Below are 16,110 nucleotides of genomic sequence, written 5' to 3'. Positions count from 1 at the left end.
ACCGCTCCCGACTGGCAAAGCACTCGGCAACGGACAATCTCCCAGCCTTCATATGTGACAGGAGAGAACGGCGCAGGAGTTATAAAACACTGAGAGCAATTCATCCAGTCATGAGTCAATGTCAGCTGCCTCGTAACCCAGAGAGCTAATTTTCACTGACTGACTCCCGTTTCCCTCCCCGCAGCTCTCCCACTCATCTGTCACTCTGTCTCTCTTTCACACACACACACAAACACGGACACACACACTCTCCCTCTCTCTCAGCACCACTTAGTTTAGACTACTTCCAAGCTGAAAGCTTTAAATGGAACCGTGTTGTGGTCGAAGGCTGGCGACAAAGCTGCCTTTACTCCAGCTTGAAACGTCCATGTGACATTAGAGCAAAGGAACGACCTCTGTGGCTCAAGCAGAAGGTCAGTTAAAACATCAACAGGCAACAAATTCCACAATAAACCATTTGTCTGCGTTCCCATGCTTCCCTAACAATCCCCCAAGTCCCACTTTCATGGTTTCTTCCTTTTAATTAAAATAAATCTATTGCAATTCATTAGAAACACCTACAGCGGACGTTCATGTCGATTCAGCCTTCCTGCGAGTCGCTGTCTCATGATTTGCAAAGCACAGTTCATTCATTGGCATTCTCACTATCTTACTAAAAACTTATTTTGTGCTTTTAAGGGAGTTATATGTTTATGTTTTATTTCTTCATATTTTAATGGTGACATAACGTGACAAAAAAGGGAATCCAACAACAAAGATCGACAATGAGACAATATAAATAAAAGTTACAGTGATGCACGGATGATGTAAAGCAGGGGTGGGACAAAGAATCAATACAGGAATATTTTGTCGTCCTGACTCATGCTATACAATTGTCGATATGTTGGCACCAAATTTCGATATTTTAATTTACAAAAATACGGCGCTCTAAACAGATTTCCCTGCGTTTGACTCACAGTGTTAACATGTATCTCTGTTCTACCATGTTCATTACGGTAAATATGTTTTGGAGGTGATCCCTGCACTGGGGTGACGCATGCGCAGTTCGCGGTGCGGGGGGACTGGGAAAGGTAACGGTGTGTGTGAACTGTGAAATAAAGGTCTCTGAACGGAATAAACGTCGTGTTTATTAACGTTAACACACAGTGTCTCTACTTCATGACTCCACTCGGTGGCGCTTCTGACATGATTTCCGTTCATGTTACCTTCATTTAACTGGCTAAACAAGTTGACAGCAGGATAAAAGAAGAAGAAGAAGAAGAAGACGTCAGCAGGATAATGTCAGACAGTAGTGTTGGGAATTACGGCTCTTTGAAGGGAGCCGGATCTTACGGCTCCGTTCCTTCTGAACATCATCATTGTTCGTGAACGTCACAACACTACGAGGTGAGAGAGCGGTCAGACGGGCGAACGTGCCTGCACTATATTCTCTCTTGTGTCAACACACGTATATTTAAAATTCCACGCTTTAAAAATGTAAAAGGAAACAGCAGAATAATGTACGAACAATTAATCAACGTCACTGATTGGCTAATAATTTATGATACAACTCTGTATGATTGCAGAGAAGAAGAAGAAACTTGACAGAGGGTTATAATGCTGCTCACCGTCGGCAATAAGTTGTGGTGACATGATTCCGCTGCACGTGACCTGGTAATACCGGAGTTGCCGTTGAAAAAAAGCTGTCTGTGGTAATTTGGCAAAAAGGGGAGTGGATCTTGGGCGGGCAGTTAAATTTGGGCACAACTATAAAAAGAGCGGCTCTCACCTACGACTCGGTTCCCAAAGAAGTTAAGAGATGCACCAGACACTTTCAAATCCTAATTAGTTTTTACGGTTCTACAGTTTTGTAAATGTATTTTACAGACTGAAAGTTCATTGTTTCATCTCAGTTTGTGTCCAATTCTGTGTGTGGCAATATATCAATTATCGCAGAATCGCTGTGTCGAGATATTATCGTTATCGTGGGCCACGTATCACATCGTATCGTATCGTATTGCGTGTTTCCCTGTGATTCCCACCCATAATGTAAGGTAAGTAAAAATGTAGTGTAGTGCCCTGCTTCGGCTCCCGCACTCGGCCCTTCGCCATGTGTCATTCCAACTCTCTCTCTTTCACTTAACAAAGACATTGAGGGCCCAAATAATTATCTAAAAAAACAAAAAAACAAATGAACTAAGGCATATGTGTTTGACCTAGAGCGAGTGTGGCAATATTTGGATGTTTGTGTTGGAGGCCGGGATGGTCAAAGAAGAGTGACCCAAAAAAATGTTGTCTGTTTTAAATGTCCAAATATAATCACAAAATCATTTATTATGTCGTTTTCTATATGAAAAAATGCCTCTTTCTTTATATGACACTGTTTAAAAAGATGCAATCAGGACGTGCAGCGTGAAAACTACAGAAATATAAGAAAGAAAAGAAGGAACAGAAAGAGAGAGAAGGAGACACTTACATGGCTCTCAGTACAGAAGTACGTACGTATTTCTGCTGAGGCAAGTGATGTGAGGATGTGATCTGTAATACTGAGTGACAGGAGACTAGACACCACAGACCTGAGTGTGTGTGTGTGTGTGTGTGTGTGTGTGTGTGTGTAAACTGAAGCGCTCCACAGAGCCAAGTGTCAATCCGCTTTGTTTAGCTGGTCACAAATCAGTTATGGATATTAAACAAATTTGCTCACACAAACACAAACACAAAGGCCGACGTGCTCCCGAACACACACACACACACATACACACACACACACAGTATATGTCTATTGCACACGCTCTGTAGATACAGATCTCACTGCTCCGACAAATCACAGCAGGATTGCTCTATTTTTCCGAATGAAAAAACCGTCTCTGCCTTTGAGCGCACCACTTCAAGCTATAACTTTGTGTCTCTCTCTCCCCTCTGTTGCCTCCGTCCTCCTGTTTGATGTTCCATCTGTTCATCTGTGTGTGCGTCTGTATCATTATCTGGAGAGACGCTCGCACAAAAAGCTGTATGAAGGCCAATAAAAACTCAGCGTACAGCGAGCGGTATGACCTGACACACAGCTGATAACACATATGCACCTACTGGTTTACGGTGAACCAAAGCTAATGGCACAGAACATGAAAGAACAGTGCGAGCAGAAAGAAGAGAGCGAGTGTGTATGTAGAGGCATTTACCACGCCTCCGTCGGGGTTGCGGATGTATCCATAACCGATTGTTTTGTCGATAAAGAAGCCGTAGTCGGATCGCCTCAGGTGACCAACGGGAACGCCGTTACGGAAAACTGCCTCCAGACCAAACATGGGGACTTTCCTGGTAGAGAGAAAGAGAGGGATAAGAGAGTGTTAACTACAGTCCAACAGTCCTCGTTTCTTCCACTAAATCATCTCTTTAATTCAGATTGGATCTTTGATGTTTCTTCTTAGCGTCTACACTTCACCTGTGTGTCTGAACCGCTAAAACGGACACTTATAAAAAGGCTGTTTTAGTCGGAGAACACCAACATTACCTTTCAGTGTGTACAGGTAGAAACAATGTACTCCAGTCTGAGCATGCCCAGTGCCACTCAAAGGTTAAGTGTAGGGATGCACGATATTAGATTTTTTGCCGATATCCGATATGCCGATATTTTACAACTCATTTAGCCAATTACCGATACTGATACCAATATTTTTTCCCGCACACATAATTGCAGAGATCATCAACTCTCTTCTGTATTGGAATTAGCGTACAGTATAATGGTGATACTCTCATCACATTTGTTACAACGGTCGAGGTGACGGGTCTTGAGATGGTTAATCAAGTCTGTAGTGTTGAAAGACTTTGCCTTGGCTCCTCCTCGCATCACCGAAGCTGAGCAGTCATTGCAAATAGCAGTTTTGTTATCTATTTCGGACACTTTGAAAAACTTCCACACCACGGACATTTTGGCTTCTAACTCTCTTATGCTGCAGGTAGACACACGTGACGTCATCACGCTGCGCCGCGCAGGTCTTCTTCGCGCCGGGGACATTGCGCCGAGGTCGGGCATTTAATTAAGTATGCAGCAGCCCATTATTTTATCGGTTAATTATATCGGCAGATATCGGCGTGTTGGCCGTTTTTTTTTTAAGCCAATATCGGCCGATACCGATAACGTGCCGATAATATCGTGCATCCCTAGTTAAGTGATATGCATTTACAGGACAGACACCATCTCAAACAGTATTAAAGTGCGATTGTTTGTTGTGTGCATAATTAATCAAATATTAATCCTCACGATTTTGGCTTCCCACGATGATGATTAAAGTGCGTGCTCCTCCTGTAGAAAACTCTGCTGCATATCAAAATAAGCGCTGTCTAAACTAACAGTCGCTCCCCCAGGGGGCGATAGAGAGGTTTTGGCTTCACTTTTAGGGGCATCTCATGTCTTGAGCGCCTACCTTGCAGCGGCAGTTTAGAGTGGATGAGTGAACAACAGAGGCCGGTGTTTCGGGTTAGTGAGTGACCATGTTAAACTCTCAGCCGAATGCGTGTCTGGTTGTCATAGTTACAGCAGCTGTTGAAAACAGGAGGAGACTATGTAGCTGTCCTCGTGAATGCCTCTTACCTGTCACGCCTTTGAAGTGTTGTTTGTTCAAGCGTGTCATGAAGGCAACTAACGCTCAGTCGTGTTTTGAACGCTGCGTGTTGTTACGCTAATACAGGAAGAGAGCGAGTCGCTCGTTAAACCAAAACACCGGTCCCCAGACGGACGGCTCGTCATCACTTGTTTGGAGGCATTTCAGATTTAGGGCAGGTGATGTCAAGCAAGAAAAAATAATATGCAAAGAGTGCATGAAACCTGTGTCTGCGCCGCAAAGCAACACAACTAACTTGTTTAACCACCTGAAAAAAGAACACAAAGTGCAGCATGATGAGAGTATGAAGGCCACGAGGAATAATGTTGCTGCTCCCCGTCCTTGTCCAGCGTCAAGTCAAACTCCCAAAATTACCAGTGCAATTACCTTTGTATTTTGCCTTTAAAAGATGCACAATTGAAGGAAGTACAATTAAAGTACAATAAAAAAAACCCTGAAAACTAATAAATAATCGTGATCTCAATACTGACTCATCAATGGTGAAGCAGACGATACGCCTCCTCAGCCCTTCCTCCTTCTGTTTCTCCAGCCTATCACGTCCCTGGAACGGGATTGAACTCTTCATTTTGCAGGTGAAGGCTAGCCCCGCCTCCAAGGGTGTGTCATCTGGGCGAAGGTCAGCATGCCAATGTCTGTAGCCTTAAAAAGACAGGAAGAGGAAAGACATCGGTTATAATTGGAATCAAAAGAGAGGTGGAGATGTGAGGAGGAAATTGATCAGTTTTTTGATCAACAGGCGTCTGCATCAAGCTTGAGTTTTATATGAAACTTCAAAGTTCAAGCTGCGCTGATCAATATTTTTTGGCTAGTCTTTTCAGTTGTCTATGACCTCTAATAAAGCGTTACCTTTCTCTATGCTGAGGGAGTCGATGGCCCTGTAGCCCGAGTTGATGATGCCGTGCTTTGCACCAGCAGCCATGACAGCATTGTAGACCGGAAGGCAGGAGTCTTTGGGAATGTGCAGCTCCCAGCCGAGCTCTCCGACAAATGACAGACGCATGGCTCGCACCTGGATGAGAGAGGCGCAGAGAGGAGCTTAGAGAGATGCAGAGAGAGGGCCGAGCTTTAATGCCTCGGCTTGTCCTCAGCGATACACAGACACACAGTTTCCATGTGCTGCTGCTCAGGAGAGAAGCAGCAGAAGGATTGGAATGGAAAAGATGCAAAGATAAGATAAAGCGCACAAAAAGAAATGTGTTATCTCGCTACTGAATGGATGCTTCAAGTCCTGGGAGGGATTAAAAACTCCTCTCGGGGGGTTAGGAGGTGGAAATGAAAAGGGTGAGGTGACAAGAAGCACTAAAGAGGAAGCATGCTGGGAAGTAGGAAGACACACAGCCTGAACGCGGGGGGGGAAGAGTGGGAGCATCCCCACAGCTTTCCAAAAAAACTCAGCTTTATAAGATGACATCTGAAAAATGTGTCTTTCCAGCTGTGAGTAAACACAGAAAGTAGTCCCCTGAAGATCCTTGAAGCAGCCGTGGCGAGCCGCTCAGCAGGTGTGGAACAATTACCTTCAACTGGAATCTGTCTCTTATTGTGGCGATGAAAAGCGCACGGTGCGGATCTTGTCGTTCGGATTTTGCAATTCGGAAACTTGCAGACACAAACTCCTACATCTCTAGGATGCACAAAGGTTAAAAACCAGTGTGTGCACTTCAATATGGTAGACAGACGAATCATTTTTCCAGCATCTGACCGGTTATTAATTCTTACAAGAGAACTAAAGTGAGGATAGCAGAATGATTAAGATGCAACAAACACGTTAAAGACGAAACAGAAAATAGAAAAGGACATAAGGGAATGAGAAAATGTGGAAGGGAGTGAAAAATGAGGAGAGAAAACTCTCTCCAACAGTTTTCCCAGTGGGTGCTGTGACGGCCAGGCCATCTGGACAGCCAGGGATCACCCTGGGTCCCATATGTACACCCTGAAACTCATGGGAGGACGGTGCGTGTACAGGCGTCAAAGTGAAACACACACAGCAACACATGCACGCTGTCACTCATACATTTAACATGCAAACATCAATCGCGGACACGGATACAAGAACAAAAATGCATATAAACATGACCTAACGCGTGCAAGCACACTCGCTTCTGCTCGCACGTTAGGAAAAAAAGAGAGGGAGATTGTAATGAGCTGCGAGGGGAGCAGAGGGCAGAGAGAAGACTCTGTTCTCGCAGCAGTGCAGCCATTAAAATGTCACTAAGACAAGGCCGGCAACCAGCTGGAACACAGCAGAAGCAACACACACACACACACACACACACGCACAAACACTTCTGCAGAGCTGTGAGAAGATGCAGCCCGCAATCACCGGAGCGTTGCATAATTCATGCAAGAGTAACGAAGACAGAGCGAGTGTGTGTGTGGACATATGTGTCGCCGCGTGTGCCGGTACAACATGCTTGTTTTGATCTGCGGCCAGGAACAGTGTAAAGGTCAACCTGAGGGGGCAGGGCTACATTACCTAACAGATTGATTGTGTACAAACTGAATGAAAAATACAGCTATGAGTGTAAATACATTAGTTTTTATAAGCAGCAATATTTACTTGGTTTAGATTTGCCTTAGTATAATAAAGAAGTTCCACATAGCAGCATGGGATTTGTAGTTTTTTGATCACCTGATTTTGTTTATAACATCAGCACTGACCAGGTTATTTTAAAGCTGAAAAATGTAACAATCAGCGTGGTTTTACGATAATAAATGCTTTGTTTTTGTTCTCCATCAATGACTGTATATAAAGACGGACGATACGTCTCCATCTACTCTTATTGTACAAAAGTGATGCCAAAATACCCCCCTGTGATGAGCGTTTTTTTGGCGCACGAGAGTGGCAGTAGAGATCAGCGGGTGGAGCCCTGTCCCATCTCCCTAAAAGTGAAGCCAAAACATCTCTATCGCCCCCTGCTGACTGGCTGCAGTATAGGTCATAAAGCCCGCCTCCTCCATGTTAACAGATGGGACATGAGTCAAACTATAAAATCAAAATACACGCCAAATAAATGTTTCTCAAACATGGTTTCTGTCATTATAGTTAGTTCTTATCATGCTGATTAACGTCCAAGTGTTCATTTTTCTGACAAGTTTATTTTTAATTAGTTATTTGATGCTGTAAAAAGGATGATTGACAGCTCTGTTGCAATTTCGTACAATGAGAGCAGATGGAGACGCTTCGTCCATCTTTATATACAGTCATTGGCCTTTTTATACAGTCTACATATATATATATATATATATATATATATATAATAAGAAGTTCAAATGCATTCAATTACTGCAGAAAAGTGTTGAAGCATCAAGTGTGTGTGTGTGTGCGTGTGTGTGTGTGTGTGTGTGTTCTCGCCTGATGGCCGGCTGCGTTGACCACTTTGTGAGAAGAGAAGGGGAAAGCTTCGTTGCTCAGGTCTGTGTCCAACACCTCCTGGAGAACCTCCCGACTGCACGTAAAGAAGAAGAAAAACATATAAACAGAGGAAGTGGGTCGATACATGTTACATCTGTGCAACATCAGATGATGTGATGTGCTGTATTTTGTTTATTATGCAAACTATAAGATCTTATTTTGACCAGCTGTTGTGTTTGCTGTGAAAAAAAAAAATCATCTCTGCTTCTCCCACAAACACACACACACACTAAAAATCAATATTACATAAAGATGAGTCATCAGAAAAAAAAAGCACTAAGTTTAGCTCGCTTTGCTGCGTGTACGTGTGTGAGTGGGCAGGTACAGGCCTCTTCTGGGGGATATTTTTGCTACAGTGTGGCAGGAAGCCAGGGATGGAGGATATTTGGGGAAGGGTTCATGTTACGTTTGTGTGCATGCGTGTGGGTGTCCTTTGTCTTTAGCGAGCGATCGATGCGGTCACAGGTGGACGTAGAAATGTGTGTATTATGTTTAGATGTGCATAAGACGCATGTGTGCAGGCATGCATGCACAGACGGATGTTTTCTTTAGGCTGTCCTCTAATGTCTGTCTTCCCATGAGCATGCTTTGTTCACTGAACTCAAGAACCCGAGAGCGAGGCCAATTTGCCATTTATAATCACTGAATGACTCTGTTTGCGTGTGTGTGTGTGTGTGTGTGTTTCGAGGCAGTCTTGCAAGCACCAATTTGTTCCTCGGACTCTCCACTTTAGTTTGGCTCTCATGGGCGCGCACACACACGGAGCTCTGTTACACATAATTTCATATATAATAAATAAAGTTCATAATTACGCAGCAAACGACCGAGCAGCAGCTTCACCGTGTGTGCGAGAGGAAGAACTACAAGTTTACAAGACCGCCTCCTCTCCTGAGAAATCGCTGGCAGAGGAAATGTAGAGACATTTACATAAACGCTGTAATTTTCTCTCAACTCGAGCTTTCAAAAAGATCAATTTGCTTGGTTAGAGAACAAAACCTGAACATTGAAGAGTCGATTTACTGCAGTTCCTCAAAGGAGGCGGGAACAATGAGGAAGACACGAGGAAGAGAATCCTTGAGATCCTGTGCAGACGGCAATCTTGATTATGTTATCGACGTACTCACGAGGAAACATCTTGGGAGCTCTGGATGCTCGAGAAAACTCAATGAGCTCCCTAATCAACGTCCTATTGTGCGTGTGTGTGTTTATCTAGAATCAAACACAAACATACTTGTATATTGAGCTAGTGCTGCTGCTGACGCAAGCGATACAAGCAAGAGGGGCTGCAAAAAAAAGAGGCTGGATACGATCTACAGAGAAACTCAGAGAAAGAGAAACTTAAGAGCAAAGATGATTAGAAAAAGCCTCAAGGAGGGAAAAAAAGAAATCGACACAGCCCACACAGAGTGACCTAACCCTGCCGCTGGTAAAGGAGGAAGAACAAAGACGGAGTGCGCTGAGGTGGGGGGGGGGGAGAGGAGGAAAAGAGAGTTCAGAGAGTGAGAGCGGGAAGAGGTAAAGGTGGCGCGGCTCCGGCTGTGAGTGGAGAACAAAGAGAAGCTGGAGGAAGGAAGAAGAAAGTCTCAAGCTGGACGACATCCCATGACTGCGTGTGCAGCGCTGTTTTTCACCTGTGAAGAACACCTGTGAAATCTCAGGCTTAGATGGAGAAATCAATGGAGGACAGGTGTGATGGATGGAGGTAAAGAAGAGAGGATAGTGTGATATTTACTAGAGCAAGTCAGCAGACAGCTATACCTCTTCACACATGAACCGTGTGTTTGATAGTGTTCATATAGCAGACAGCTGTCACTAAGTAATCCCTGGTTGTCCTCGTTAAGGGATCCAAAATCTGCAGCTTTAAATCCCTGCTAAGCTGAATTATTTCATAAGACCTAATTTGAATAAAGTACAACTGCTGTCCGTGAAAGTTAGCACTCTAAGGTTTCCACTCGGGAGTCATCGTGAAAGACTGCGCAGGTAAAGAGATGTGATCCTATAGGAAGTGTATAGAGGCTATGCACGTGATGTCACGGTAGGCCGAAGTCACTGCGGCTCCACCCACTGAGCGGCAGCGGCAGCGTTCAGCCTGAATGCTGCGAAATCACAAAAAAAGACTTCTAAAATGGGAAAGAGCTACCGACTGTGCAAACAGATTCAGCAAGAAGTTTGAGCTCTCTTTCAACAGACAACTGAAACTCAAGAGAAGAGAAGCCTGTGGATCACTGCGATTCAGAGAAACAGCTGGAGTCCAGGCGATGAAACGTGGGTTCGCGTTTGCCGTTTGGTGTCAGATATGGTGGATTTTTGCGTGGAATCATCCCTTAAGTTAAACTTTTTCCAAAAGTTAAGTTCAAACGAATTCAACGTGATATGGAATTCGTGATAGTGGTACATGCAGCGCTTGTGAGGTGCGTTGGTGTTGTGTAGCTCTGTTTTGGGAAGAGCTAAGTGCGCGAGAGTGGAGTGGTAGAGCGAGTGAGAGAGAGAGCGGAAGTGTGTGCGTGCACGAGTTACGTGAAGTGTCAGGGAGCGGAGAAGAGAGTGATGGGTAGCTGTATAAACAACAGAGCTAATGTACAGTTTAGGCTGTTTGTGCATCATAAAGCCTACGACTCCTCAAGACTCAAGCTGCGCTCCTGTATCTTGCTTCCTGCTTGCTGCTGGCATACGAAAGTGACAGGAGTTAGCCCCAAAGCTAGCTACAGCAGAACAACAAGTCTCCCCTGTGCTTTCTGACTACAGTTGGGACGCTGAAGCAGGAAAGGTTAACAACGGCTTGGCTCGTTAGTTTCTTCCATTGGTTTGTAGAAGGCAGCATGTTACCGCCATCTGTTGGAATACAAGGCACACTACTTTAATCGTGAGAGCATTCTGGGACTCTGGAGAGCAGATGACTTATTTGTTCGTGGGCAAGCGTTTTCTGCTACGCTTCAATTTTGAATTCGATGACATCATTACAGTTTGAACTATTAACATTTCACCAGGTTTGAACGATATATCAAATTTTGACAGAAAAGTGACAGCACTACTCTTCATCATTTAAATACCCAGCATCTTTCATTTACAGTTCGTGTAAAGGTGGGATGTTTGGGCAGTGTTAGCTAGTTTTCCTTACAATGGGCGACTCCATAAATCAAGCATAGAATTAGCCCGACAACTTTAAAAGTTCTGACAAAATATATTTAAAATTTTGTTTATTATAAGCATCCTTATAGCTGACTGAATCACACTGCTAGGCTACTTTTGTAATGCCCTCCACATACATGGGTCAAATGTTGTGTAATCACATCTATATCCTGTACAGAGATGAAAATAACCGAACTTTTATTTGGCCAACAGACCCCTCCTTGAAGTACGACCAAGCAACAAGGCTGTCGTCTTCTCTGCCTTCTTCTTTGTGTGTCGCGAAGGATCCACCCGATCTGGCCCTCCGTGCCTCGGGTAAAGGAGGACACATTTGTCGGACGCATCTGAAGGAGCCTTCGAAATGAGACAGCCTTCGGCGCGCCGCTGTGACGCAATCGGCCTTCAAATACGTCCATCAAAGGAAGCAGGCCCTGAAGCGTCAAGGCTTTTCGGTGCCTTCAGGCTTTGCTTTGTGTACTTTCTTAGCTTTGAAATCAGGTACATATAAATGTCAGGAAACCCAATGGGTCCCACCGACCACTGAGTCTTTGGTAAATTATAGGGATCTCAGTTGAGTCCAACTGCCCTTAATTTAAGCAGATATTCGTCTGTTTTTCTTCTCTTACTGAAGGAGGCCATGTTGCAGTCAGTGCATAACCTCTATTATACACTTTTAAATGCATCAATCTACACTAGTGATCTAGAGTCACTATATGATGTCTGAGCTTTGAGATGGAGCAGAGCAGAGTTTACGCTTGAGAGGCCTCAAATAGAAGACCAGAGTCACTCTGCGGTTATCGTCATCCTTTAATTCTCTGATAATACAGCTGCAATTCTACTGCTGCTCTCCTTTATGAGAGCCTGCACAGCGGCATGATATGATATGGCCCCATCGGAGTGAGTGACTGAAGTCAGACATACAAGTTGTCAAAATACACACATCAGACAAACAAATCCTGGTATATCTTCTCTCTTTGTCTCTCCTACAGGGGAATACAAACATGCTAGATAGCAGTTTCTCATTTTAGGCCTGTGCTGCTGCTAACTGTCGCTAACGTCACTAGCAGAGGATCAAATCAGCTGTTGCTAAAATCTTTAAATCTAAGACGATAAGAGGCCAATATTTAATTCAATATTTAAAACAGTCTGTTGGTTTAAGTGTCCTCTTTAGCCTGCGTGTGTGCACAGCCAAAGATTGTCTATGAGGGAAGAAGCTTTAAGTATCCACTCAAGCTCTCACTCACATCATATCAATTATTTAAGCTTTCTAATGTGATGGATTTTCAGTATTTGTATTGAGTAGCTCGTGTAAAATAACGCATGCCAAATGTAGTCGACTACAGTCGTTCTTTAACTGTGTCAGATTCATATTTAATGAACATTTTGAGACGAATCCGTAAGTATCAGATCTGACTCGGCTTTAACAGATAACCAATATTTGAGGGCTACGATTGGAGCCGTGAACATTTGATTGAGTTGAAACAGGAAAGACTGATAATATGTAACTGCTAGTTGGGAGGAAGGAAAAGTCAGAAGGACTTCAAAGGTGGTAGGATTCATCCTCTGGGGACCACCACATAGTTGTGGAGATATTTGGAGCAAAGTATTGGGCTGGCCGACAGACCAACTTTGCCATCCATAGAGCATTAGCAAAATGAGCAGTCATCACCGCCATGACTGAATCAATTCAACCAATTCAAAGGTTTGGGTCAGGCTTAAACTCAGCTGCTCTTGTCCTCTATGATTCAGCGTTTACACCCACAGATCTCTAACCCAAGCACTATAGAGTATAATACTGCAGAATGACCTTTGAACCTTCCTGCTCCTGTCTCTTGTTTTCAGTTCACCTCCGCCCCTGCTCTCTTAAACCTACTGCTCATTCTTGAAAACAGGCTCTTAACCCGCTCTCCTCTAATCGATCGCCTCCGTTTCCCCACCTCTTGTGTCCCGGATCTGAATCATTACCTGACCTTTCACCCACTGTTACCCTCTTCTTTTTCCTTCTCCTCTGCCCTCACTCACCCATTTGCTCCTTTTCTCACCTGGATATATAAACCATCAGTGTCTCTTCACGTCTCTCCTCACCTCTTGGGTCCCTGGATGCTGATCATCCCCATGTCCTCAGAGTGGTCGATCAGCTGGCAGCAGAAGCCCTGGTCCTGAAGGACTGTTCTGATGTGGTTCCAGTTGTGTTCGGCTACACCGCCTCCGATGGCCAGGTAGTACGCATCACCTGGAGAGAAGGCAGGGAAGGAAGGAGACATAAGGAGGGTTAAAATGAGATACAGATGAATGGAAACATTTTTTTCCAGTGTGATTTATTTCTTGTTAAGTTAATAAAATATTTAAAAATGCTGAAACATACTAATGCGTTATAATGCATTAACATTATGTCTTAGGTAAATGTAAGTCATGTGACCTTTTTTGTTTTTAAGCGTCAATAAGGCATCATTAATCGAGCATCGGTAACTTGACCACATAAAGGCATTAAACTGCTCCTATTCACCTCAGATGGCGTTTTTAAAATAAACATGTTTTCTCTTTTAAATGCAACAATGACCCCCCCATCTTCCACCCCCCCCCCCCCCCACCCAGCACCATCTGGATTCAAACTGCAGCCACATTGTTTACATACACTCCTGATCACATCCCACTCGTTCATATTTTTAGCTCTTTCTGCAGAAGTGTATGTACATGATGCCGTTTCTTATCTTACCTTCTTTTTTGATAAACAAACCTTTCCACCACAGCAAAGTATTAGTTTTATTGAATTTATTTACTTACTTTCAGTTAATTAAAAGGTTTTTTTAAGTATGCATATTGAAAATGTTGGATAATGACATGTATAAAGCATTGACTGTATAAAAAGATGGACGACATGACAGCTCCCTAAAAGTGAAGCCAAAACATCTCTATCGCCCCCTGCTGACTGGCTGCAGTATACGTCATAAAGCCCGCCTCCTCCATGTTAAGAGATGGGACATGAATCAAACTATAAAATCAAAATACACGTCAAATAAATTCTTCTCAAACATGGTTTCTGTCATTATAGTTAGTTCTTGTTATAGTGTTCATTTCTCTGAGAGGTTTCACTTTAATTCGTTACTTGATGTTATAAAAACGGCTCTAACGCAGTGGCTGCTGGCCAATAGAGGGCGCTAAGGCACCACGCTGCCGGAGACGCACACAGTAAAAATAAAAACAATCAGTGTAAATTATTAAAATTGTGTGTGTGTCTGAATCGCATTAAGCAATATGTGTAATAAATGTTAAAAAAACAAACAAACATCAAAATGCCTTTCATTCATGTCCCCTCCGCCTGTCTGCTTGTGTCAACAGCTGTGGGGCACTGGAGAAAGTAGGCGGGTCTAAGTAGTACTTTGGCCAATTACTGATTCAAGAAATGAATGTCATGGAGTTTATCCAATTATCATCTTCAGATCTAATTATTTTATCGCCCAAAGCGAGCCACAACTAAAGTCAAGACTACTCTCCGTTGCTGTTGAACTAATAATGGCAACCGCAGTCAAGTCTCCTTCATGACCCGTCCATAACTCTGTAAAGTCTCTTCTTAGAGTCGAACACCATGATTGACAGCTCTGTTGACAAATACGGCTCCTGCAGCCGATCTGTTAAGGGTTAGCAGAGTAGAGGAGGATTGTTGAGAGGAAACTAAAACAATCACTACAGTCACTGAAGTTTCCTTATCTGTGAACGTCTGCTTCAGACCAACACAAGAAGCCGATCTGATGTTGAAAGCTCTGACATGAGGGATGTTTGCTGGTTTTTTTGATAAGTTAATTGTGTGTTTTGGGTAGCAGCCGATCTCTACTGTGCCGACTGTGACTCAAAATGTTCAAAACGGCAGCGCCTGCTTCTGAGTTCATTTTGGCTTCATTTTTGTACAATGAGAACAAGTAGAGATGCAGATCGTCCTTCTATATACAGTCATTGGTAGAAAGTAAATGACTGAATGGAAAACACAAAAAATAGACGAAGTGGATAAACAAGATTGAGAGATTGAAGCTGAACCGATTGATAGATGAAATCAGATGATAGAAAACATATTAAATAACACTGATGTATTGATTTGAAAGTGATAGGAGAACACTAGATGTACCGTATTGACAGACAGACGGGGACGCAGAACAGCAAATAGAACAATTGATCCAAAATAAGACACCGCAGAGTGACGGGTATATCCGGCCACAGTTAAAAATACAACAGTTAGAATAAAAGACACGACAGTGATGGACGATAAATGGAAGAATAACAGAGAAAGTGAGGATACAACCTTGTATCAGCTATTTATGAGAACACACACAGACACACATGCTCTGTTTCTCACCATTGGACTCAGGTGCCAGGGGCATGTTGGCAGCACCGGGCTCCAGCCTGCTCACTGTCAGGTCAGCCTCCGCCCCTCCTTTCTTATTCAGCATGCAGGTATACACAGTGGAGCCTGAAACACACAAACAAACACATTTACAGTTAAATTTAATGAAAGCGTTTGTAGGCCAGTTTTAAGTTCTCGGCCTTTTGGAACGAAGCCGACGGAAATTTCAGAATAAAAAATGAATCCAAATCTGAGGTCAAGCTTTTCGTTTGTAACAGATTCTCTGAGAGCGATCCAGTTTGTAAGCCTCTGTGTGACTCTGCGTGTGTGTGTGTGTGTGTGTGTGTGTGTGTGTGTGTGTGCGTGTGTGCGTGTGTGTGTGTGTGTGTGTGTGCTTTCCTTTGACCCCCGTGTGTGAATAAAAATGAATTTTTAATCAACTCAAGTGTACTTACACCTCCTTCACAACTCCTCCAGGGAGAACGCTCGCCCGGACAACACTGTGAACCTCGTCTTTTAGTAAAATAGTTACCAAGGAAACTACTGAAATATGAACTCCCATTAAAACTGTAATAATGGCAGAGAACATCACTTACAAAGATTTTCATAATAAGAAAATCACCGAAATATCT

The 16,110-nt window shown here is 43.5% G+C and overlaps 1 protein-coding gene across 1 annotated transcript in view; it reads right to left on the bottom strand.

Moving 5' to 3' along the window:
• Nucleotides 1-16,110, bottom strand: part of sardh (sarcosine dehydrogenase) — a 52,061-nt gene that overhangs the window by 2,521 nt on the left and 33,430 nt on the right. Inside the window, exons 15-20 of the mRNA XM_069673274.1 lie at nt 15,491-15,604; nt 13,228-13,375; nt 7,954-8,047; nt 5,448-5,610; nt 5,072-5,240; nt 3,159-3,294 (exon numbers count right to left, since the gene is read on the bottom strand). Of these exons, the coding sequence (XP_069529375.1) occupies nt 3,159-3,294; nt 5,072-5,240; nt 5,448-5,610; nt 7,954-8,047; nt 13,228-13,375; nt 15,491-15,604 (824 nt within the window). The remainder of the gene's footprint in view (nt 1-3,158; nt 3,295-5,071; nt 5,241-5,447; nt 5,611-7,953; nt 8,048-13,227; nt 13,376-15,490; nt 15,605-16,110) is intronic.

This window comes from Semicossyphus pulcher, unplaced genomic scaffold (assembly GCF_022749685.1).
Source record: "Semicossyphus pulcher isolate SPU_LCO1_2020_fin unplaced genomic scaffold, fSemPul1.0.p SCAF_22, whole genome shotgun sequence".
NCBI lineage: Eukaryota > Metazoa > Chordata > Actinopteri > Labriformes > Labridae > Semicossyphus > Semicossyphus pulcher.
The sequence above is the reverse complement of the archived record's forward strand: the minus strand, read 5'-3'. Positions and strand labels throughout refer to the sequence as shown.